General features: G+C 46.1%; 1 protein-coding gene across 3 annotated transcripts in view; it reads left to right on the top strand.

The window, feature by feature from the left end:
- The first annotated feature begins 8,495 nt into the window (after positions 1 to 8,495).
- Positions 8,496 to 26,096, top strand: part of LOC115466504 (brain-specific angiogenesis inhibitor 1-associated protein 2-like) — a 34,880-nt gene continuing 17,279 nt past the window's right edge. Inside the window, exons 1-6 of one of the 3 annotated variants that reach the window (XM_030197779.1) lie at positions 8,496 to 8,727; positions 11,678 to 11,753; positions 11,838 to 11,924; positions 18,648 to 18,709; positions 20,872 to 20,943; positions 22,504 to 22,641. In XM_030197779.1, the coding sequence (XP_030053639.1) occupies positions 8,680 to 8,727; positions 11,678 to 11,753; positions 11,838 to 11,924; positions 18,648 to 18,709; positions 20,872 to 20,943; positions 22,504 to 22,641 (483 nt within the window). In that variant the 5' untranslated portion in view covers positions 8,496 to 8,679. Of the gene's footprint in view, positions 8,728 to 11,677; positions 11,754 to 11,837; positions 11,925 to 17,581; positions 17,684 to 18,647; positions 18,710 to 20,871; positions 20,944 to 22,503; positions 22,642 to 26,096 lie in introns of those variants that run through there. The other 2 variants (XM_030197780.1, XM_030197781.1) reach the window with 2 other exon arrangements.

Here is a 26,096-nt window from a genome sequence, read left to right as displayed (position 1 = left end):
CAAATGTATATGATCATACATTTTTTCAGCACATAATTCGTTTGGGTCTCCAACATACAACTGCCCCCTGGCTCTTAGTGGGAGATTTCAACCAGGTGATGGATGGGCAATTAGATCGGTCGGCGCCTTCAGCGGGGATGGCACTGGGTAGGGGTAAGGGCATACAACACCTGTGCAGGGCACTGAACTTAGTTGACCCATGGCGCTTGGTCAATCCTACTGCGCACGACTATACCCATCTCTCCCGAGCGCACGGCACGTGGTCTAGGTTAGACTATATTTTAGCGGAGGGTACACTTTTCCCACAGATCGTGAAAGCAGAGATGGGGCCAATGAAGATCTAGGAGCGGGTAGACTTAGAGGACACCAGTGGAAATTCCCATCACATCTAGCGGGGGATGTACATTTTCAAGAACATCTTAGACAGAAATGGCAATTGTTTGCGGACACCAACGTACAGCATGAGGGTGAGGCCCTTCTCTATTGGGAAACGTCAAAAGCAGTTATGAGGGGGAGGTAATCTCTTACATGTGTGCCCGGGCAAAGAGGTTAGCACAGGGTATTGTCCAGCTGGAGCATAAATTTAAGACAGCAAAATGTAAACATTTAGCAGCCCCCTCACTTAGGAGTAGGGAAGAGATGGTGTCGACGCTCGCGGTACTGAATTCTCTCATCCACGAGCGCACTAAAAAACAGCTTTTTCACCGATCATTCACCTTCCATAGATTTGGCAATAAATCAGGGAAATTGTTGGCAAGAGTAGTAAGGAATTGGGGGGGGGGGGGGGGGGGTAATAGGTTCGTCCCATCTTTGATAAAGCCAGATGGCTCGCATGAGGCCCGGCCTGAGGGGATAGTACAGATTCTACATGATTTCTATGCATCCCTTTATAGCAACCCAGGCGAGTGGAGTGGACCCGCTTTGGTAGACTATTTAGAAGACTCGGGTATCCCACGATTAACAGCGGAGGTAATAGATCAGTTGAACTACCCTTTGAGAGCTAAGGAAATTCAGAAAGCGCTGAAAAGAGGTACGGCCCCGGGCCCAGATGGGTACACGACGGAATACTATCAGTGTATGTTGCCACAACTTTGTGGCGCCCTGGTTTCCTTTTTTGACGCCTCGGTGGAGGGAGGTGGGTTTCCACGGAACTCCAATGAGGCGTGTATTACACTGATACCGAAACCAGGGAAAGACCCAGAATGTCCGGAGTCATACGGGCCTATCTCTCTCCTTAATGTGGATCTCAAAATCTTAGCTAGGGCGTTAGCGGAGAGGCTAAGTCCACATATGACCACATTGGTGGGAGAGGGACAGGTGGGATTTGTGAGGGGCAGGCATTCCTCTATTAATGTCCGTAAAGTTTGCATGGCTGTGGCCTATAGTCAGCTGTCACAAGAACTCTTGCTTTTGGTGAGCCTCGACGCCGAAAAGGCGTTTGACAAAGTACGCTGGGATTAGTTGTTTGGAGTTCTCGACTACTTGGGCTTAAAGGGCTGGTTTGCGCACGTGATTGCGGCTCTGTATTTTCGCCCCCAGGCCGCTATATTAGTAAATGGAATTTGTTCCGCCACGTTCCCGATAGCGAGGGGGACGAGGCAGGGGTGTCCACTTTCGCTGTTGTTGTTTTTGCTCTATCTGGAACCTCTATTGTGTACGATTCAAAGGGACCCTGAAATTGCGGGAGTTGAGATGCCCTCGCTTCCGATAAAAACTTTGGCATTCGCAGACGATATTCTGCTGACCTTGACACACCCCTGCCTGTCGTTGACACACCTCCTTGATACTATAGGAGAATTTAGCTACTTTTTGGGGTTTACCCTTAATCTACAGACGTCAGTGGCGTTTCCAGTGCAGAGCTCGATTAGGGAGACATGGGAGGGAGAGTTTCCCCTTATGTGGTCTACGGGGCCCTTAAAATATCTGGGAGTGTTAATCCCTGCTGATTTATCTGATCTGTACGACGTGAATATTGAACCGCTTCGACAAAGTACACGGCACGCACTGCAGAGTTGGCACTCGCTTCCGTTGTCCCTCTCAGGAAGAATTGCACTTTATAACATGATATTGGTGCCTAAGTGGACTTACGTGCTACAAATGGTGCCGCTGTGCCTGTCGCAAAAAGACGACCATTGTGTGACACGGTTGGTAGCGAGGTTCATATGGCAGGGTAAGAAATCTCGGATACGAGCATCTCAGCTCTTTTTACCGAGATCTGGGGGGGGGGGGGGGGGGGGGTTGGGACTGTTGGGTATCAGGCTCCTTTCAATTGCCAGTAACATGCGTCACCTCACGGATTGGTTCCGGGGATCGTCCTATTTCTCATGCACCGGGGCTGAGACGAGGCTGTTTGCCCCAGAGCACTTTAGTGCCTGGTTGCACGCGGCGCGGGGGAAGCTGCGGACACCTCCGGCTTATGCACCAATATTTATGCCTATGAGGAAAGCATGGCAGTGGGTCTGTAGGTTTTATGGCCTATCCGCAGAATCCTCTCCGTTGCTGCCAATCCAGGGTAACAGAGACTTCATGCCTGGTTCCACCTCGGCAGATTTTGCCACGTGGGGTACAAAAAATTTACAGTATTTATACCAGCTATATAATGAGGATGGCACACTAAAATCTCAGGCGGACCTGCAGTTGGAATATGGAACTAGGGGACTAAATTTCTTTTCTATGTTCCAACTGCGCCATTATCTGAGATCCCTGCCAGCCCCCACTATGATAGCACAGGTGTGGGAACAATTAGTCACTATATTGGGGTTAGACGCACAATTAAGGGTCCCACTCAAATACTATCATGCTTCCCTGCGGGAGCATCTGGGTGAGGTGGAATATGGTAAATTAACCAATTGCTGGAATAAAGAGCTAGCGCTAAACCTCCAGACGGAAACAGTAAAGGTCTATCTCTTGGGAACCCAAAGACTGACGGAGAATGTGACGTTGCAAGAAACACATTATAAATTTTTGATGCGGATGTATATTTCACCTCATAGAGCATATAGGGCATCCATGGGGACGGAAGATAAGTGTAAGAAGTGTGCCCAATCCCCAGCTGACCTAGGACACATGTTTTGGAGGTGCCCGCGGATCCTTGGTTTTTGGCGCCAGGTTTGTCAGCATGTGTCTGGGCTCTGGGGGGTTGTTTGGGGACCAACTCCATCTCAGCTATTTAAGGTGTTCAGGGTGTCCCCGTTTGCTCCTCGGGGCCTTAGATGCTTCTTGAAAAAACAATCTTGGTTGGAAAGAAATCGATTCTTCAACAGTGGATAACCGGAGATCCGCCCACACTGCAACATTGGCGATCCAATATGATTCACCTCTGCGCTTTGGAGTGCAGGGGAGTGGAAGACCTATCCTCGCCACAAGGAGACCGGCTTTGCCAAGTCTAGTCTCCCTTCTGGGACTCATTGACTGCAGTAGCGCGTAGTAGAATTTTGAATTCTTAAGTGTGACATAGCGGGGAGGGGATCTGGGGTGGGGTGGGGGGAGTTGAGTAGTTCAAGGGGACGGGGAGGGAGGCGGGGGGGGGGGGGAAGTAAAAATGTATTTGTACTGAGTTGTATTCTACCAATATGACATGACTTTAGTGGTGTATGGAGTGTTTTTACAAGGACAACATTGTGTTTGTTTATTTTTGCACCAATAAAAATATTTAAACATAAATTGACTTGGGGAAAATCCACTGCTTATTTCTGGGATAAGCAGCATAACATGTATTGAACTTTTTCGGGATCTTACCAGGTATTTGTGACCTGGGTTGGCCACTGTTGGAAACAGGATGCTAGGCTTTATGGACCTTTGGTCTGTCCTAGTGTGGCAATACTTATGTACTTATGGTTTGCAGATTTTCCCAGATCATTATGCATTTTTCTCAGATTTTTTTAAATCAGCACATTCATTGTCATTGTGCCCCTTATGCGCATATCAAGTGATCTACACACATATGAACTAATTGCACAGTCCTACCCAACAAGGTGGTGACCTCTTTACAATTCAGATAATGATGACACCTGAGGAACAGCACACGCTCCTTCCATAGCCAGACACATTGCAAAATAAAACAAAAGACTCACAGGACCTGCGTAGCAAACTTCCCACACCTTAACAGCTCTATCAGGACTCAAACTGCAGCAATGCTACCTAGAAAAAGGCAGCACCGTAAACATTACAGCAGGCCTCAGAGCACCAGCTACAGGTAAAACAGAACAAGCTACTTCAGATTCTCTACACAGCATCCTTCACATCTGCGACATGTACTGACTTTCACTTAATAGAGAATATAGGACCTCAACTAAGAAAGAAAAACATGCAGACAAAAAGGGAAACGGAAGTCCAGAAGAAAGCAGAAACCGACATGTATTTTCTTCTCTACTCTGCAGAATACAAAAATAGAAAGGATGCACATTTCCCAGAGATGACGCATCCCCAATCCCTACACATTTCAAAGAAGTTTTTCTTTTCTTCCTTTGCTGTCTTTGGCATTTTATTTTTCTAATCCTGCCCGTTCCAGTCTCTTTTTACACTTTCTTTGGTCATTGGTTTATCCTTTCCATTTCTTCTTTCTCCACATCTGTCTGATGCTTTATCTTCCCTCATCTTTTTTTCTCAGTTTCTCTCTTCTCTGCTTCTCCATAGTTAGGCTTTTATCCCTCATTTCCCCTTTTCGGGCTTCGGGCTCCCTCTTTTCACCTTTCACCCAGCAGCTTTCAATCTCCCACTTTTGTCCAGGGCTGTCCTGACCATCAGGTGGCCAAGGCATCTGCCCAGGGCAGCTCATGTAAATCAACATGTCTTTGTTCAGCATCTCTCCATCCTCCCATCTTTTCCTTACCTCCTCTGCTGTATCTGTGCGTGCTCAAGGCTCATCAAGTCTTGCCCCATCTGAACTTCTTGTTTTGGAAGAAGGGAGGAGGTAGGGAAGAGATTCGAGGCTCTTTATACTCTCTCATTCTCTTTCTGCCTTTCCAACCTCTAGATCTTTCACATCAGGTCTTTACTCCACCTGCAAGACTCTTTCCTCACTTCTTGTCACCTCCCCCTCTTTCCCTCCCACTACAGCAGGCGTTAAGTCACAGGAATCGGTGCTGCGTGCTTTATAGAGGCCTACTCATCCCAGACGGCCCGTACAGAATAGTGCTGGACGCCGATTTTCCCAGGCACCATGTGCTCAATATCTGTAAGACATTGTCCAGATTTGTCTGACAGGGTTGATCCAGTCCTGGCTTTACCCCATTGCATGCTGGGATTGCTAGCTTTGCTGTTCTTAGGGAATGCAATGGGGAAATCAGACCTATAATTTCCAGCATGCAGTGGGGTAAACCCAGGACTGGATCCAGTTGGCAATTCTGACTATGCCACTTACAAAGTCAACACAATACACATTCAAACACCTTAACAAACAGCCTAGACTTAGGACAGCCACAAAATAAGTCCAGCTTATTTTACTTATTTATTAGGATTTATTTACTGCCTTTTTGAAGGAATTCACTCAAGGCGGTGTACAGTAAGAACAGATCAAACATGAGCAATAGACAATTACAGCAATAATTATAGCTTGTCCAAGATGGAATGAATTAGTCCTGGCTTTGCTCAGCAACTCTCTGCATTTTGTGGTATTTTGCTCTGTTAGAGTCACTGGAAATTCAGAGATGCAGGCGAACATGGCAAGATAAAGCAACTTAGCCACCGACAGGCAGGGATTAGATCTCACTGATCTCAACAGCTCCCTTACTCCGACTGCAAGAACTCCATGTGGCCTCTCCTCAGCCCTCCTTGCGTGAAAGTTGGACCTCTCGCTGTGACTCCTGCACTGGCCCTAAATGCATGCATGCACGCCCAGTATGTGTGGAACTGGGAGGAGAGGGGGGTTCTGGGCGCAGGCACAGCAAGAATCCATCAGGTGGCAGCAGAACACCAGAAATCGCTGGGTCTGACAGGTTTCACAGGTTTATATATTTTTTTCATATAATAGTACCAAGGCAGGTCACTTATCTCCGGCCGTTTTTTTCCAGGCTTTCTTCTGATATTTTGCAGCAACTTAATGCTCTAAATTTGAATTCATTGTGTTAACAGTATCATTGGTATTATGCTGGCATCACATTATATTTATGTTTTTGGGTTTTTTTTGTTGTTGTTACATTTGTACCCCGCGCTTTCCCACTCATGGCAGGCTCAATGCGGCTTACATGGGGCAATGGAGAGTTAAGTGTCTTGCCCAGAGTCACAAGGAGCTGCCTGTGCCTGAAGTGGGAATCAGTTCCTCAGTTCCCCAGGACCAAAGTCCACCACCCTAACCACTAGGCCACTCCTATTCAGTGCTGTCTATTATGGTATTGTTTGAATTGTACTGACATCTGTTACATGGTGGTTCTATTGTGCTGTTAAATGTGTATATTTTTGATACTGATTCATGTTAGTCCTATAATTAGGTTTAAATTTGCCATTTTCAGGTTTACCTCATTTATTGTATTTATGTTTATATTTGGTCATTTTACTATTAACAAAATTGTAAGTTTGATATTAAACTGTACATCGCCTTGGGTGAATCTTTTCATAAAGACGGTTAATAAATCCCAATAAACAGTGATCATAAGGCACTCAGGACAGACAGTGGTTTTTACTCCCATGACAGTTGAAACCTTAATCTATATCTTTCTGCATATGACAGCGCGATCCCATGACTGGTTCAGCCTGTCGCAGGTCATGTGGAGTTACCTGGTACCCCCAGAAAAGGCACAGTGTTACCAGCATCTACAGATCAGACAAATGGAATAGCAGAGGGTGCTGCAGGGCAGGAGTGAGGTGCATTTGTAGAGATGTGGGGGGGGGGGGGGGAGTCTCAGTACTGGAATAGCAGTACTGAGACCCCTGATTCGTAGTAAATTTAAAACGGATCAGAGAAATTTTTTCTTCACTCAACGTGTAAGTAAACTCTGGAATTCGTTGCCAGAGAATGTGGTAAAGGCAGTTAGCTTAGCAGGGTTTAAAAAAGGGTTGGACGGCTTCCTAAAGGAAAAGTCCATAGATCATTATTAAAATGGACTGGGGGAAAATCCACTGCTTATTTCTAGGATAAGCAGCATAAAATGTATTGAACTTTTTCAGGATCTTGCCAGGTACTTGTGACCTGGATTGGCCACTGTTGGAAACAGGATGCTGGTGGGCTTGATGGACCTTTGGTCTGTCCCAGTATGGCAATACTTATGTACTTAGGAGGTGTTGGGTAGAAGGAGTGAGATTGCATTGGTAGAGCTGTGTGTGAGGACCTCAGTACTGCAATAGCAGGGGGTGCTGCAGGGCAGGAGTGAAGTGCATTGGTAGATTGTATCATAGCTTTCTGGTTCCTGATGGTCCTCGCCTTTGGGTCACCATTGAAATGAGGTCCGATGTTGCTCCTGCACTACATGCGGGGAAAGGTCATCCCTACTTTTCAGGGGAAATCAAAACTAGAGCTCCAGACATGCAACAGGGGCAGCACCAGGCCTGGGTCACAGTTGAAGCTGTGGGATAGAGAGTCCCTGGCCCACTTTTCCACCTCAGTGGGGTTTTGGGCCCTCCCTCTCTCTTGTAGCCTCGTTAACTCCTAATCTTCCATGTGCAACACCGTGGCACTCCCGCACATAGACATAAGAGTTATCCTGCAGCTGGGACTGATCCGTTTCCCTGGCTGCGAGCAACGAAATGTTCAGCCGGAAGGAACTGTGTTTTATTTCACACAATTTATACAGCTCCCAGTCCTACAATTTGGGATTTGGATTTAGCTTCCACCTTTTCAGCAGTAGCTCAAGGTGAGTTACGTTCAGACACAGTAGGTATTAACCTACAATCTAAGGCACTGGAAGGTTAAGTGACTTGCCCAAAATCACAAGAAGTAGCAGTTTCACTTCCCTTAAAGTGATGGAGCTTCTATGTTTCCACGCCTCGGACGCCTGAGTACCTACTTTCACACCCATCACCTGCCCTCATTCCATATCGTGTGACCTTCAGAAGGTCACGTAGCCTTGCATAGGTGCATTTTTGTGCCTATGGGGAAGATGGATGTCCAGCGCATGAGGCCCCTTAATCTCTCGTAAGGTTTCTGGCGCACAGAGAGCGTAATTCCATCTGGTGTTGTGCATTGCTGTGATGAAAATGATCACTGCGCAGGCCACAGAGCTGCACTTTGCTTTTCGGCAAAGGATCGGGGAAACTAAAATCCCATCCTGAGGCCCACCTGGAGGGCTGGGGGCGGCAGGCACACATTTCCACCCAAATCAGCCCCCATCCCATGTCCTGTCTTTCCAGAGGAGAGGAGGATGTGCCCTGCCCTGTACAGTGTAGACGTTCCTTCCAGTCTAGAAACGGTCCCTTTTCCTGAGGCCCCTCCCTTCCATGCAGATCCTTTTGGGAGAGGGGAGGAGGCAAGGCTGCTGCGATTGGATAGAAGTTATCACACCCAGGCCAAAGACAGAAATAAAAAAAAAATCCAATAAAAAAAAAACTTTTGTTCGCCTGTCTGCACCCCCTCCTTGATCCCCTCCCTTTTCCCTCCCTGCACTTTTCTTCTGACACTGGTCCTGTGCCCAGCCTCAGAGACAAGCCCAGGGGTCTCCCCTCTTTTCCTCCCCGCACATCCCCACCCCAGCCCTGGCTTCCTTCTGCTTGCCCTCAGGGTCCCCTGCAAAGACTGGCAGGGCAAAGATGACCAGATCAGAAGAGGTGAACCGCCTGACCGAGAATGTCTACCGGGTAAGTAAAGCATCTCCAAACCTCCTCTCCTCCCCCCCTCTATCTCTCTGCATCCCTCCCCTCTTTCCCCTCCACCAGGCCCCATCGCTGTTTCATTTTTCCTCTTTTTCCATTTTCCTGTGATCTTCGCCCCTATATCTGCTTCTTCCCCAGGTCTATTTTTCTTTCCCTTTATTTAACGGCCTTTTGTAAAACTAATATCCTCTCCTCACAGCCTCAGTAAAGCAGGGGAAACAGACATGGAGAGATACCAGTGAAAGAAACACAAAAATCTGTAATGCTCCCACCCACCCCCACCCCCCAATATAAAAACTGAGCTGGAAACCGCGAGATGTCAGAATATGCCTGTAGTGCCAGAAAGAGAAGCAGAAATGCATTTCCTCCTGTACTGAGCAAAATCCAAAGAGATCAGAGTCAGAAACACAGGATAAGGGACCACAAATTAGAAACAGAAATTTGCAGACACAAACTGAGCTGGAAACCCTGAGATGTCAGAGTCTGTCTGCAGTGCAAGAGCAGAGAAAGAGAAGCAGAAATGCATTTCCTCCTGTACTGAGCAAAATCCAAAGACAGAAGAGACACATTTCCCAAAGAGAAGAGAAAGAAACATAGAATAAGAGACCACAAACTAGAAACAGAAACAAGCAGACACAAACTGAGCTGAAAACCTCAAGATGTCAGTCTGTGTGCAATACAAGACCAGAGAAAAAGAAGCAGAAATGCATTTCCTCCTGAACTGAGCAAAATCCAAAGAGATTAGAGACACATTTCCCAAAGAGAGGAGAGAGAAATACAGAATAAGAGACCACACAAATTGAGCTGGAAACCCTGAGATGTCAGAGTCTGTCTGCAGTGCAAGAGCAGAGAAAGAGAAGCAGAAATGCATTTCCTCATGTACTGAGCAAAATCCAAAGAGAGAAGAGACACATTTCCCAAAGAGTAGAGAGAAAAACAGAGAATAAGAGGCCACAAATTAGAGACAAAAACCCTGAGATGTCAGAGTCTGTCTACAGTGCAAGAGCAGAAAAAGAGAAGCAGAAATGCATTTCCTCCTGAGCAAAATCCAAAGAGATCAGAGACACATTTCCCAAAGAGAAGTGAGAAAAACAGAGAATAAGAGACCACAAATTAGAGACAAAAACTCTGAGATATCAGAGTCTGTCTACAGTGCAAGAGCAGAAAAAGAGAAGCAGAAATGTATTTCTTCTTGTACTGAATAAAATCCAAACAGAAGAGACATGTTTCACAAAGAGAAGAGAGAAAAACATAGAATAAGAAACCACAAATTAGAAAGAGACACCTGCAGGCACAAACTGAGCTGGAAACCCTGAGATAGCAGAGAAAGAGAAGCCGAAATGCATGTCCTCCTGTACTGCAAAATCCAAAAAAAGAGGAGACATATTTTCCCAAGAGAATAAAGAACATTTTTTTAAAACTTCCAAATAAAGAACAAGCAGGAGACACCGTGTCTCATCCTGGGGGAAAGAGCAGCTACAGCCACGGAGTCTGTGGTGTCCTTCCACCGGGACAGAAACAGTAGACTCTGGACCGGCACCAGAACCTGGGAAATGCCCTACATAACATTTCTTTCTGCACTTTCTTTTGTAATGAGATTTCTGAACTAAGCATTTCCCCCAAAGATAGAAATTGGGAAGGGGTTGTGTGAAGAAATTTCCAGGCTGCATCTGAATAAAATAATGCTAAGTACAAACCTGAATTAGAAAAAATCTCTGGGGTAGGGGGTAGGGGGCTCCTGTTTCATTTGTCACATTGAATTAACCCTAAACTCTATCATTATCACTGACCCTGTCTCAAGCAGAAAAAGAATTATTTCTACCCAGAGATCAAATACAACTTCCGTGAAGCTCTCATCCCTTGCAACCCTGTACGGTACATAAGAACATAAGAATAGCCATACTGGGTCAGACCAATGGTCCATCTAGCCCAGTATCCTGCTTCCAGCAGTGGCTGATTCAGGTCACAAGTACCTGGCAGAAACCCAAATAGTAGCAACATTTCATGCTACCAATTCCATGGCAAGAAGTGGCTTCCCCATGTCCGTCTCAATAACAGATTATGGACTTTTCCTCCAGGAACTTGTCTAAACATTTTTTTAAACCCAGATAAGCTAACCGCTGTTACTACATCCTCCGGCAGAGAGTTCCAGAGCTTAACTATTCCTTGAGTGAAAATATATTTCCTACTATTTGTTTTTAAAGTATTTCCATGTAATTTCAATGAGTTTTCCCTGGTCTTTCTACTTTTTGAAACAGTGAAAAATCGATTGACTTCTACCCGTTCTACACATACTTTTGTATGTCTCCGCTTGGCACTCTGGGACACGGATCCTGTGACAGGCACCCTCCTCTTTCTGACCTTCCTTAAAATATTGTTTGGGACAAGGTGTTCCATAGTGGGCATCCCTCCTCGCTTTCCACCCTCACTTTTGTAATAATCCTACAAGGTTTCTTCTGATGTGTGGACATGGATAATATAATTACGTGTGGATTTTTCTATGAATTTTCCTCTCTCAGGTTCCCTTTATAAATGCAAAGGAACATAGACCAAAAATCCCCTTTGTCTGATGTTGGGCACCACTGAGAGGTCAAGGAGAGGTTTCTGGGTGCCCATCATGGTCTTATTTAGCAGAGCGGGGCTTCAGATGTATGTGATATAAACACGTGTGTTTATCTGCATGTGCCTATGTCCATAGAGGAAAAACATGATACACCTTTGGGGAAGCAGAGGTGACTGGAAATGGGAGAGGATTCAACTAGAACCAGAACTGTCATGTTATCCTGTGCTTGGACAGGATTAAGTGGGTATTGGGGTGAGGGATGTCTCTTAATATGGAAGGTAGATTAACTCTGCAGGAGCCTCCTGGACCATGAACAGAGCATGGTGCCACTTCCTTCTCACCAACCCTCTTTCTCTTCCTCCTCTCTCCTAGGCCATCCTGGACCAGTTCAATCCCAGTCTGAAGAGCTTTGTCACCATGGGAAAGCACTACCAGAAAGCCCTGTCAGGTAATGCAAGCTCCTTCTGCAAACAGGCTTTCTCTTCACCCTGGTGGGTTCCTGGGTCATGCTGATGCCTGGTCTCTCTTACAGGTGTCACTGTAGCAGCAAAAGGTTTTTTTGACGCTTTGGTGAAGCTGGGAGAATTGGCCAGCGACAGCCAGGGGTCCAAGGAGCTGGGTAGGTTAACGATACCCAACGAGGTTTGATTAACACGGAGGCTGGAGTGGGACTGAATATAATAATGATATATCGCTAACTACATCAGTGCCCAAGTGGGTTACAATAATCAAAAAGTTAAAAACCACTCTGGCTCACGGACCTTCAGTTCTTCCAACAGGAAAACAGATGATTTGGGGGACTGGGGGGTTCAGGATTTGAAAGCCCCAATAATGACCCAGGATAGGTACAGCTGGAAACATCCTCGGAGATTAGGGGGCCCTTTTTACTAAGCCGCATAAGCACCTACTCACGCCCAACGCGAACCAGTTCCAAGTTACCGCCCGGCTACTGAGTGGCCCTAGCGGTAATTTCATTTTTGGAGCGTGTCTGCTGCGCGCATAGGTCATTAGCGCCTGGTTACCGCATGATACTTTACCGCTAGGTCGATGGCTGGCAGTAAGGTCTCGGACCCAAAATGGACGCGCAACAATTTTCATTTTGCCGCAGGTCCATTTTCGTCAAAAAATTTTTAAAAGGCATTTTTTTACAGGTGAGCTGAAAAACGATTCTGCGCGCGCCCTAAACACGCATCTACACTCCCGCAAGCCATTTTTCAGTGCACCTTAGTAAAAGGACCCCCTAGGCTTTCTCTCACTGGCCAATACGGCCCCCTGATGGGATCTGGTCCCTCCTAGGGAACTGGGAGGTGAGACTAAAATACTGCTTTCTTTCATCTGGCTTCTCTTATGCATAACACTCACATTTTGGGGGATTATATAGTGCTTTACTTCCAAACAGGATTCTGGTGTAGGGCCTGGGAGTATATTCATGATTCCCAGTCTGCATCAGAGTACTTCAAGAGAAGACACACCTTTATTACCCAGCCTGAGTTCAATAAAGTGAAGCATAGAGATACTGTCATTTTGGGTTACACACAGAAAATCAGGGGCAGAGCCAGGGATTAGACCTAAGGTCCAGGGAGGTAAAGAGACTTTCCCCGTGCTCACACACAATAGTGCAATTAGAAACGGTACAGAGAAGGGCGATGAAAATGATAAAGGGGATGGGCGACTTCCCTATGAGGAAAGGCTACAGCGGCTAGGGCTCTTCAGCATGGAGAAAAGACGACTGAGGGTAGATATTATAGAGGTTTATAAAATAATGAGTGGAGTGCAATGGGTAGACGTGAATCGCTTGTTTACTCTTTCCAAAAATACTAGGACTAGGGGGCACACAATGAAGCTACAAAGTAGTAAAGTTAAAACGAATGGGAGAAAATATTTCTTCACTCAATGGAATTCGTTGCCAGAGAATGTAGTAAAAGCAGTTAGCTTAGCGGGGTTTAAAAAAGGTTTGGATAGCTTCCTAAAAGACAAGTCCATAAGCCATTATTAAGATGGACTTGGGGAAAATTCACTGCTTATTTCTAGGATAATCAGCATAAATGTATTGTACTGTTTTGGGATCTTGCCGGGTAACATAGTAACTGGATTGGCCACTGTTGGAAACAGGATACTGAGCTTGATGGACCTTTGGTCAGTCCCAGTTTGGCAACATTTATGTACTTAAGTGGCAGAGCTGGGGATTAGAACTGAGACATAGGGAGATAAAGCGACTCACTCCAGGGTTACACACAGAGAGTCAGTGACAGAGCCGGGGATTAGAAATGGTTTATCCTGGGGTTATATACACAGCGAAAGAGTTGGGGATTAGAACGCAGGCCCAGGGCCGTTAATAGAAGGAGAATTTGAACTCATATCCTAGGAATTTTCATGGCTGATCGGGCTGGGAGAGAGAAGAGAAGGTGCCACCACCACAGGCTGATCTTTCCTGGACAAACCCTGAGATTCCAGCAGCGGGGCTCCTGCCCTCCCTTCCCGAAACGTGAGGCGACTTCCTTACACCCCCCCATCCCCCACCACCATTGTCAGCAAGAATTGCTGGTCCATAGAGAGAACTCCAAAGACGAGGATTCAGATCTGCTTTACTTGCCCCTGGCGCTGCCACCCTGACCACCTTCCAGCGTACGGGGCATGTGGAACCAAGGAGGCTGCGTCCCAGGGATCTGGGATATGAACTTAGAGCTGCCATGGAGACCCACCTCCTTCCCCTCTCTGTATTCCTCTCACACAGCCGCCTGCTCGCCATCACTCAGAGCGTCTTGTCTCTGGGCTGAGAGCCAGAGCACCTCCTCCCCCCTTCCCTTCACTCTTTTCCCTCTTTATCTTCACCTTTTCCTCTCTTTCCTTCTCACATTCCCATTCAGGAAACTTTCCCGGCCTGATGATCTGTAGTGTGAAATGTAATAGATAAAATAAGAGAAAAAAAATATATAGTAGTAATAATAACATAAATAAAATGATATAGTGCAGAAAGAGGGGGGTTGTGGTGCCAGTTCGATGGTCACGTTTCTGGCCGGGTGGCAGGACATCACAGATTCTGTGGCCCTGGCTGTTCTTTGTTTTCTTTCATCAAGATTAGAAACAATTTTTCCTGTTCCTTCTTTGATTTTTCTCTCTGATTTTTCCTCATTGCAGGAGAAAATGCATTTCTGATTCCCTTTCTCTGCTCTTGCACTGCAGACAGACTCTGACATCTCAGGGTTTCCAGCTCAATTTTTGTCTGCACGTTTCTGTTTCTAATTTGTGGTCTCATATTCTCTGTTTCTTTCTCTTCTCTTTGGGAAATGTGTCTCTGATCTATCTGTGTTTTTCTCAGGAGGAAATACATTTCTACTTCTCTTTCTCTGCTCTTGTGCTGCAGACAGACTCTGACATCTCAGGGTTTTTGTAACTAATTTGTGGCCTCTTATTCTATGTTTTTTTTCTCTGTTCTCTTTTGGAAATGTGTTGCTTCTCTCTGGATTTTGTTCAGTACAGGAGGAAATGCATTTCTGCTTCTCTTTCTCTGCTCTTGCACAGCAGACAGACTCTGACATCTCAGGGTTTCTAGCTCAGTTTATGTCTGCATGTTTCTTTCTAATTTCTGTTCTCTTATTCTCTGTTTTTCTCTCTTCTCTTTGGGAAATGTCTCTGATCTCTTTGAATTTTGCTTAGGACAAGAGGAAATGCATTTCTCCTTCTCTTCCTCTGTGCTTGCACTGTAGATAGACTCTGACATCTCAGGATTTCCACTTCAATTTGTGTCTTCACATTTCCTTGTCTCTAATTCACGGTCCCCTATTCTGTGTGTGGTGAGGCTCTGCCTGTCTTTTGAGTGTGTAACCGAAGTTAAGAGATCTGTTAGCATGTAGTCTCTGTGTAGGGATGTGTCACAGTCTAGCTGGTTCTGGGGTTCTAGTGTCTGAGGTAATATTTGCAGCTCTGGCTTTTCTTTGGGCAGGGTTGCTGCTGTGAAAATTCCGACCCTTAGTAATTTTATGGTGTGGAAGGTTTGCTCCTCAGTGTGTTTTCTGCAGGGTTTGTGTTGCTGTTACTGAAGTGACACCAGAATTTGAATGTACATTTTCTATGGTGAGTTGGAAGGGGATTGTGTCCTGCTCTGCATCCATGTATTAGTGGAGGAGTGGCCTAGTGGTTAGAGCACTGGTCTTGCAATCCAGGGGTGGCCAGTTTAAATCCCACCACTGCTCCTTGTGATCTTGGGCAAGTCACTTAACCCTCCATTGCCTCAGGTACAGACTTAGATTGTGAGCTCTCCTGGGACAGAAAAATATCCAGTGTACCTGAATGTAACTCACCTTGAGCTACTACTGAAAAAGGTGTGAGCAAAATCTAAATAAATAAATGTATTAGAAGTCATACGGTGAACTGGGAGCGTGGGGTTTTCACTGCGGAAGTCTTCACACCCCCCAGGCTTAGTTCTTGTGAAACCATCTTCTTTAGCGACTGAGTCCTTCACACTGAGCCACTCCACTGTAAATCATCAAAAATTAATTAAAAAAAAAAGATTTGACCTCGTAAAATCATCGTCCTACCCAGGTCTCTGGCACAGGTTTCCCTCCAGGATCTGCCTGTACTTTTCACCACTCATTTCTCCCTCGACCTCCCTACCCCCATTTACACAAAGTGTCTCCATAACACAACGCTGCAGGCCAGCACAACATTGTACTGTAGAGGACGGTGTTAGCAGGGGCGTGTGCCACGGTCACTCTACGCCACACGTACTGTTCAACATTGAAATCAAGAAGCTCCATTTTAAAACTTTCCCCCACATGCACGTGGCATAGAGCACATGGTTTTTTTTCAGCACTGGCTTCCTTCTTTTCACCCTCCCGTACAGGCCCTGAGATAAAAATTTGCATTGTAGGTGTAATACCCCATGGAATACGTAGTACTAGAATGGTAGATTTTCCCAGAGCCCTGGGGGGGGGGGGCGGGAAGTCCCTGGGGGGGGGGGGGGGAGGAAGCCTGGCTTACAGAGAGTAGTTTTGAAATAGAATGCAGAGAAATAGTACCCTCAGAATGAAGAGTGATGGGGGAGGGGGAGGAGTTTGGGAGAGGTAAAGCTCAAGTTATGCCCTTGATTGCCTGTAGGTCTAATATCCCCTGCCAGGAGGAGAGAGAAGAGATCCACTGGCTGTGAGAGGCAGGTTGTGGCTCTAATAAGTGGCAACTGGGAGACAGTGGTGTGGCCCCTCCCCCCCCCAAATGGACTTCTGATGGCACCGGCACCTATTTTTTTACACGGTCCCACCGGTCCATCTCGCCTACGCATACCTGCAAAATCCGCTCTCCACTCCTCCCAATGTCTCAACCTGGCTGTGCTTCTGTGTGCTACGCAGTGGCGTAGCTAGCTGGGGCCACAGGGGCCTAGGCCCCCTCAAATTTGCACTGGGCCCCTGGTTGGTTTCACTAAAAGGAGCATGCCAGACCTGAGGGGAAGAGAGAGCAGGGCAGGCGATGCGGCAGCACTGGAGACCAGCGCTGGATGTAGTCTTCAGCTGGTGGGGGTTGGGGACCCCCACTAGCCCGGCAGTGGGAGGCAGCGGAGGGGGCGGCGGCAGGGTGGTGACCAAAATGTGCCCCCTACCTTGGGCTCTGGCCCCTTCCCACCTTGAAGTCTGGCTACACCCCTTGTGCTACAGCTGGGTAGAGGAAATCCCAGTCCAGAATCCGGAGCCAGGGAGAGCTCGTCCCACAACCAAGGTGGGGTCACTGCTAGAGGAGGATCAGATCATAGGGGGTCCGGGCCTGCTAAAGTTATTTATTTAGATTTTGCTCACACCTTTTTCAGTAGTAGCTCAAGGTGAGTTACATTCAGGTACACTGGATATTTCTCTGTCCTAGGAGGGCTCACAATCTAAGTTTGTACCTGAGGCAATGGAGGGTTAAGTGACTTGCCCAAGATCACAAGGAACAGCAGTGGGATTTGAACTGGCCACCTCTGGATTGCAAGACCAGTGCTCTAATCACTAGGCCACTCCTCCACTCCAGTGTTGAATAAAGTACAGCCTTTGGGGATGATATCGCTCTACAGGACGGGCATGGACAGGAGAAACTGTATATATATAAATAACCCTGAGTGAGAAAGTCCCTGTAGATAGACCTGAGGAGGATCGTGGCAAAGGTGTTCCCTCTGGGAATAACAGAAGATGGAAGTCAAGGTTGCTTTGGAGTTTATCAAGTGACTGTACTGGAAAAGAAGTTGAAGCTTGCTTGTTGCAGTGGTTTGCAAATAAAAATTACGTTTCATTATTAAGCCTTTGGAATGTTATGTGGTTCCTGGACTGAGGAGCTGAGTGAATCTGACCTCTCAAACCCTTGGATCGCTATTCCGGACCATCGACTGCAAGCGAACTGGAATGGATGAGTGAGGTGAGATTGGCCCTGAAAGTGAAATTGAGCTGAGATCTGTTTTGTGGCCCAGGGCGGGAGCTAGCATGAGAGTGAGACCCGGGTTCTACATGCAAAAATAAGTCATGCATATTCATGGTGTATATTCTGAAAACCTCACTGGTTAGGTGTGGCCCGAGAACCTCTAATATAGGGTAATCTTGAAATTGTTGAACAGTCAACATTTTCCCTAATCTCAGCTGAAGACCTCAATTGTTTTAAAGTAATCGTACCTCACCAATGCTTTCATTCCCGGCTCCTGATCGAGTCAGTGTCTTGGTGGTGTGCAACTATATCCACTTTATGATAATGGATCTGACAATGTCCCAAGAGATATTCAAACATAGTGAAAATGTATTATTCTAGCTTTCCCCCAATCTGTATCTTTGAATAACTTTATCCCAGAGTTCTTTCAGCAGCTTGGTGTTCCGCAAGTTTAGACCTTTGCTTCAAATTCACGTCATACAACAGAAACAGCTATATTCTTCATCCTGGAGTATTCAAACCAACTCAACTATGTGTCATTGGACACAGGTGGCCTCTGTTTAACTGATCATAGACTTTGTTAAGGCAGTTACCAGAAACTTGGCCTAATTTGGGTTTACTATGCAGTGGGTGTGAAGACTTATGTAATCAAGACCTTTTTGATTTCCGATTCGTAATTACTTTTTGAGAATGTCTATAATTGTTCTTTCAGATTGAAAGTGTAGAGTACATTGTGTAGCTCAAGTAAAACAAACTCCTACTTTTTTAGACAGTCGAATGTGAGAAATGTAGAAGAGTGTGAAGACTTTTACAAGAAACTGTAAATATCATTAAGATCTCTGATTCTCCACTTCTAAATTTCTCCCTTACCTTCACCCTCTTCTATCTGTATTCTCCGTTTTTGTGCTTTCTTCCCTCCAACCCTTTTCTGTTCTACCTCCTCCCTCATGTCTCACTGCAGGTGATACTTTATTCCAAATGGCCGAGGTCCACCGACAGGTCCAGGTGCAGCTGGAAGAGGTGGTGAGTGTCTGAGAATCCCATAGGATGGTAATGGTCAGAAGAGCTGAGCTGGGACGGAGCTGGTGATGAGTGGAGGGAGGGTAATGATGTCTGGCTGGATGAGGAAATGGTGAAGAGAACTTATAACTTTATTACTATTATGATGTTTCCTTATGCATTTACCTTCGCCTTTTTTGCCAATTTCCCCTGTTTGATTTTTTTCTCGATCTGCTCTTCCTTGTCCCCTTTCAATGTTGATAATGGTTGGGTTATTGGAGAAGACATGATAATGAAAGCTGGGTGTTGGAGAGAACTAAAATAATGATTGAGATTTTGATTATAATGATGGCTTGATGGTGGAGATGATGTTGATGGGTGGAAGCACCAATAATAGTTGGGGTGCTATAGATGGTGTTGATGGTAGAATGCTGGAGATGATGGAAATCGTGGAGGTGTTCATAATGATGGTAGTGCTGGGTCTGCACTTGCGATGATTACGGTGGTGGTGATAAGGATGGTGGACATGATGCCGATGGTAGTATTTTTGATGGTTGAGTGTGGTGTTGTTGGGCGTGTTGGCGAACTGAGCCTCTACAGAAATAGCCAGACAAAGGAATAAAGGTAAACCAAAACTCTTTATTGCTTCAATTAAAACCTCCTGTGGTTCAGTGAAAAGTCTTCCCTCGGGTTGGCATTTGGCTGTGCTGAAACCAGGTGTGCAGCCTTGCAAAGTCCAAGCCAAACTTTGGCCTGGACATAAAGGATCAAGACTCCCATGAAAAGACTGTTCCTACCTTGGCAGTCTTTTATTCTCTTATACACATGTAGTGAAGGCCTATGTGGAGGGGCAGTTCCCTTCTGGGCCCTTTTTAGACACTGCAGCCCTTTATGGGAAACCACTGAGAACCCTTCCTCCCTGTTCTGTGCCTCTCGGTTTTGTTCTCACTCTAGGGATTTTACCCAAGTCCTGTCCTCCTGGCTAGACAGACTAGCTCTATCTCCCTTAATGTGGGGACACTGGAGATGATGACGCTGATTATGATGTTGATCGATGGTGATGGTAGTGGTGGTGGTGATGATGTTGATTAGATTTCTGGACACAATGCTGATGGCGGGGTTGTTAGGTTGTCTGGGCTGATGGAGATGATGGTAGTTGGGAAGTTAGAAATGGTTGGGTTACTGGAGATGGCAAAGGTGTAGATGGCAACTGGGATGTTGATGGTACTCACAATGATGCTAATATGGAGATGCTGATTGCAGTGGTGATTGGGATACTGGAGATGATGGGATACTGGAGATCATGCTTATTATTGAGGCACTGGAGATGATTTTCATGATGAGAGCATCCGTGAAGGATTAATCATACTGCTGTTGGTTGGGGTGTTGGAGAAGATAGTGGAGCTTTCATTATTGGTTATGATATAAAGTTTTTCATACAGGTTCTCCTTCCTATTTATCGTCCCTGACTATACCCTATACTCCCAATCGTGCTCTTAGGTCTCTTGACGCAAATCATCTTGTTTTGTCTTCACCGTGATTGGCTCATTATGAGTCTACTTGGTGTTCTGCGTTCTTCTTTTGGCTCCATGTCTCTGGAATGGTCTGCCTTCTAATATTAGGGGTGAACCTTCATTTGCTACATTTAAGACTCTTCTTAAAACTCATTTCTACTGTCTGGCCTTTGGCCATGACCCTGTTGTTGTTTAAGCCTTGAGCTTGGTGTCCTGTGTGCACAGACCCCAGCAGTGTCCCTCCTCCCCCTTCCCCTTTGGTGTGTTTGGTTCTATCCTTTTGAATTATGGCATTCTTTTCTTTTATACTTGTTTGTATTCTTAGTTTGTACACTACTGTGATCAGTGTTGTTGCAACAGTGATACTGTATTTAATAAACTGTATTGGGCAGGCTTTTGGAGAATAGGGTGATAGCGGTGGTGTTGGGAATGATATGAACGAAGGAAGCGCTGGAGATGATGAGTGATTGGGTGCTGGCGACAGTAGGGGCTCAGAAAAGATGACAGTCTCTGGCTTGTTGACAATTGGTGGGAAAAAGAACCCTCTGATGTTAGAGGGTGCTGGAGAGGATGAGACAGCTTAGAATGGCTAAACAGGAGAGATGAAAAGGAGGAGACCTTCAGCCTGAGAAAAGATTCATATATCTTTGCTTTTCCTTGTTGGTTTTACAGCTGAAGCTCTTCCAATCGGAGCTCTTGGCCCAGCTCGAGCACAAACTGGAACTAGATATAAAATATCTGACCGTAAGTAATGAAATCCCATTCTTTATAGGGCCAGTGGTGCAATGTTTAATGCATCTGACTATGGATCAGAAGATTCTAGGCTCAACTCCTGGCAGGCTTGAGGGTTCTCCTTCTTGTTAATTTGTACAGCGCTGCGTAACCCTAGTAGCGCTCTAGAAATGTTAAGTAGTAGTAGTAGTAGTTTTGGAGTGGAGGAGCTACGGACTGAGAACCAGGGAAGCCAGGGTTCAAATCCCATTGTGGTTCCTTAGGTTCTTGGGCAGCCCTCCACTGCCCTCTGGTACCTGAATGTAACTTGCCTTGAACTACTAGAGAAAGGCCTTTGCTAAATCCAACTCTTTGGTAACTCTTGACAAATTAACTACCGGTATCTCCCTATATTCAATGTAAAGTTGCTAAGCTTAGAGTATTAAAAACTGAACATCTTTGGGTCTCCAGAGACCAGACAAGTTATTACATTTCTTATATACCACCTACAAGCTCATAAGCTATGGAAGTGATGTACATTCAGCTATGGCAGGTATTTTCACAGTCTGAGTTTGTACCTCGAGGTAATGGATGGTTAAGTGACTTGCCCAAGATCACAAGGAGGTGCAATGGGATTTCAGCCCTGCCTTCCCCGATTCTCAGCCTGCTGATCTAACTATTACACTATTCCTTCACTCCCAGCACCCCCACACTGACTCATCCCCCACCTCCCCCCCCCCCCCATTAGAACCCCCTACCTATTGCCTTCTATCACAAGACCTGCCAAAGAAGATGTTGCATGAGCAAGGCTGGAAGTCCCACAGCCAGTGGCGGCTCTACCATTAGGCCAACTGAGGCAGAGGTTCAGGCGGCACTAATTATGGAGTGGCATCTTTCCCCTTTCCTTCCTCCACAGCCTACCTTCTTTTTTGTTTTTCAAAAGTTGGCGGCAACAGCAGCAATCCCCATAAGTAACCTTGTTTCCTTGGAGGCGGGCCACAGTACAGAGGCGACACCAATGCCGGTAGCAAGGTAGCTTATGGGGATCAATGCTGCCTCTGACTTTTAAAAACAACAAAAAAGAAGGTAGGCTTGGGGGGGGGGGGGGAGGTTAGGAGAGATGCTAGATCGTGGCTGGGGCAGGAAGGAGTTGGTGGAGGTGGGGCACGATGCTGTGGTGCCAGGGTGACATTTGATCCCTGCCTCAGGCGGAATATTGCCTTGGGCCGCCCCTGCCCACAGCATAAATGCCTGGGTTACGTGGGGGTTTGTAAACTTATTTTAAAAATTAACAACAAGTCAATGATCATATTAAAAGGGTATCTATGGTTATCACATTTACGGGATCCTTTCTCTCATCCTCCCCTTGGCAAGGGGAAGGCACTGACAGTCTTGTCCCTTACAGAGCATTAAATTAAGTCTGGCCTTGCTGAGGCCCTAGAATGAGTTACAGGCCCCAATCCGATGTAAGTAAAGCTGAGGGTGGGGGGAGGAGGAATCTCTATCTTTTTAGCTTTACTTGATCAGGATGTAGCCGTAGTTCCTCTCCTTCACTCATCCTTTTCATGTCCTTCCCCAATTCTCCTCCTAAAGGCAACGCTGAAAAAATACCAGACGGAGCATCGCTCAAGACACGAGTCCGTCGAGAGGTGTCAGTCTGAGCTGAGGAAATTGCGGAAGAAGGTACAAAGCAGCAAGAACCCCCAGAAATACGGCGACAAGGAGGTGCAGGTAGGAGACTCCTCAATTCCTAAGCACGTGACCTGAGAAAGCACAGAGTGGCCCAGAGAGTGAGGAAGGTTTCCCTCGATCCAGAAATGTTGAGATGGAGAGAGCCAACCTACTTACCTGCCCCCCCCCCCACCCCCACCCATGACGTGGACACTGTAAAATCCTGTCTGGACCTGTCTCCAGCAAAGAGAAGCCAGGTCCGAACTAGGACAAGGAACATTCTGGGATTTCTAGTTCTCTCCTGGTTATTTTGTGCAAAGAAGGGCACATGAGATCTTTTTATTAATTTCAAAAGTGGGGAAAAACACAATATTGCAACTTTCTTTAAATTAGTCCTTTGTTTTCTTACTCCTGTTATTCTCTCTTATCTATCTTTGCTTACACTCTACGCTATTAAAATGTTTTATTGTGTAGACATAGTAAGTAGTATAATATGCCATACTTTGTTTTGTTATTTGAATATTTTTACTGCTGTTATTGTCTATAACTTATGTTTGAGTTGTTCTAGCTGTACACTGCCTTGAGGGGAGATATGATAGAGGTCTATAAAATAATGAGTGGAGTGGAACGGGTAGACGTGAATCATTTGTTTACTCTTTCCCAAAATACTAGGACTAGGGGGCATGCGATGAAGCTACAAAGTAGTAAATTTAATACGAATCATAGAAAATTTTTCTTCACTCAACGTGTAATTAAACTCTAGAATTCATTGCCAGAGAACGTGGTAAAGGCGGATATCTTAGCGGGGTTTAAAAAGGTCTGGACGGCTTCCTAAAGGAAAAGTCCATAGACCATTATTAAATTGACTTGGGGAAAATCCACTGCTTATTTCTTGGATAAGCAGCATAAACTGTATTGAACTTTTTCGGGATCTTGCCAGGTGTTTGTGACCTGGATTGGCCACTGTTGGAAACAGGATGCTGGGCTTGATGGACCTTTGGCCTGTCCCATTGTGGCAATACTTATGTACTTATGAGTGAATTCCTTCAAAAAGGCGGTAAATAAATTCTAATAAATAAATAACAAATGCAGTTTATGCTTCCCCTGTTGTCCCTGAAGCTGGGGGTTGGGAATCAAAGCAGATCTCACTAGGAAGCAATTGGGTACCTAAGAGAGGTCATCTGGCATCTCAGTCCCAGAGGGAAGACCCCTCTTCCTGCTAGTGTCCAAGGGGATTAAAGTCACTGAATGTTTATTCAGTCTGCACCCACCCTTCAGAGGAAAAACACCGACACTAACTCCCTGTGTCTCAGCTCTAATCTCCGGCTCTGTCACTGACTTTGTGTATGAGACTCTGGGCCAGATGCACTAAGGTCCTCGGAAGAGCCCTTCCCTTACCGATTCCATAGCGAATCGGTAGGGAACGGCCATGCATCAAGGAAATGGAATGCAAATGAGCTGCTCGTTGTAGCTCACTTGCATTCTGTATTCCCTCGGAAGCCGGTCGGCCGGTCGAGCATGCGCAGAGCAGCCAAGCGTTATGCTGGCTGCTCTGCGCATGCCAAGTACGTCCAAAAAGGACATCCCTGATGACGTCCACCTTTTCTGCTTTGCTTGTGGCCATCCCTGTGCCTCCTTGTGCCGCCCGGGAAAGGAAGACGCCATGCCGCTCACCCCCTCCATGGCCTGCCGCAGGAAGGCTCTGATGCGGCTCGGGTTCCTCCCTTCCATGATCCTAGCAGGAGAGGGCAGTTGAGGACATCCATCGTCCAAGTCTTCGACACCCATCCATCTTCCGCCCCTAGGTCTCTCTCAGCTGAGCTAAACGGGATCACACAGTGAAGGATGTCCAAAAAGGACGTCTTTTGGGGGGGGGGGGGTCCTACGAGTGAAGGACGTCCAAAAAGAATGTCTTTTTGGAGTGAGTTTTTTATTATAATAAGTGAAGGACTTCCAAAAAGAACGTCTTTTTGGAGTGTTTTTTTTTTTGTTACAGGTGAAGGACGTCTAAAAAGGACGTCTTTTTAGAGGGGTTTTTTTTTTGAGTGAAGGACGTCCAAAAAGGACATTTTTTTTCTTCCGATTTGTTCCTTTGCCCCAACGAGAGGTGTAGACCTCCTGTTAGGTTTTCCACTGTAAGGGGATCGGAAAACGGTAGTGCATCTCATTATAATAGCCTTTGGATCATTTGCATTCCATTTTCCTTAGCTGCTACCGTGACAGGAAAATGGCCTTTTGTGCATGTGCCCGGTTTACTACTTGTGCGCTAAACTGGCTAGAACCAGTTTAAAACCCATGTTGCTGGCTCATTAGGTTTAGTGCATCTGGCCCTCTGTCACTCACTCTGTGTTTGACCTGGGGTGTCACTTTATCTCCCAGTATCTCAGCTCTAGTCCTCGGCTCTGTCCCTGACTTTGTGTATGAGACTCTGGGGAGAATCTCTGTCACTCGCTCTCTGTGTATGACCTGGGGTTAGTCACTTTATCTCTCTATGTTTTAGCTCTAATCCCCAGTTCTGTCACTGATTCATGTGTTTGACCCTGGGGACAGTCACTATCTCTCTGTAAATTAGTTCTAATCCCCAGGTCTGCCCCAGATTCTGTGCTGCTTACACTAGGCTTCTCCTAGAGTGATTCATAACAGGGAGGTGACACTGTCTACCCAGTACTTTGGGATCCCCTAAAGGCGTGAATGTGAATCCTCTCACGTATTTGTGAGAACAATTCAGTGAGCAGAGCCTGTGCTTACAAGAACAGGACAGAGGTTCTGTCCAAGCCTTCGCCTGCTCTTCCTTATCCTTGGAAACTTTGTCCCTGTACACACGGAGAGAGAATTTCCTGCCCTGCCATTCAGGGTCCAAGAACAATGAAATCCTTCCTCCATCCTGTTGGAATCTGCTCCCCTAGGAAGAGGTAATGTGACCTCGCTTCCTGCCAGGAAACACCAAGGCGCAGATCCATGGCTGAAGACCTCGGGAATAACACAAAATCAAGAAGCATTCCAAATGTTTTGCACTGATTTTTTTCTACATTATTTTAAAAAATATGTGTTTACTTAAGTATCATCAAAGCACTTTTAGTACATTACCTACACTGCCTCCAGCTGGGATAGGCTGGAAGTGCAGGTGGGGGTGCTGTAAACTCCCCTTCACTATTCTTACCTTGCCTCCTGCTGGCAGAGGCTGGGACTACAGGAGCCGTAAGCAGCCCTACAGCCAGCATTCCTGCCAGAATCTAGGGGGATTACGCCCTACAGTAACCACAGAACCCATCTCAAAGTGAAATACTTAAAGCATGAGGAAGCTTTCTGTGGTAAGAGCTTAAAATTTGTTCCCTGTAATATTTATGGTTTTGTTGGGGTGGCTAGACTTGGATGTATAATCTCATCGTGACTTCAGAAAAGAGAAAAAGTGAGATAGGGAGAGAGGGAAAGAGAAAATGTAAAGGGGGGGAGGGGATGGGAACCACAAGAGAAGAGACAGAATTGGGAACAGGAGAAACCTTAGAGCTGTCAGG

The sequence above is a fragment of the Microcaecilia unicolor genome, chromosome 3, assembly GCF_901765095.1.
Source record: "Microcaecilia unicolor chromosome 3, aMicUni1.1, whole genome shotgun sequence".
NCBI classification, from domain to species: domain Eukaryota; kingdom Metazoa; phylum Chordata; class Amphibia; order Gymnophiona; family Siphonopidae; genus Microcaecilia; species Microcaecilia unicolor.
This window is presented reverse-complemented; position numbering and strand designations above follow the sequence as displayed.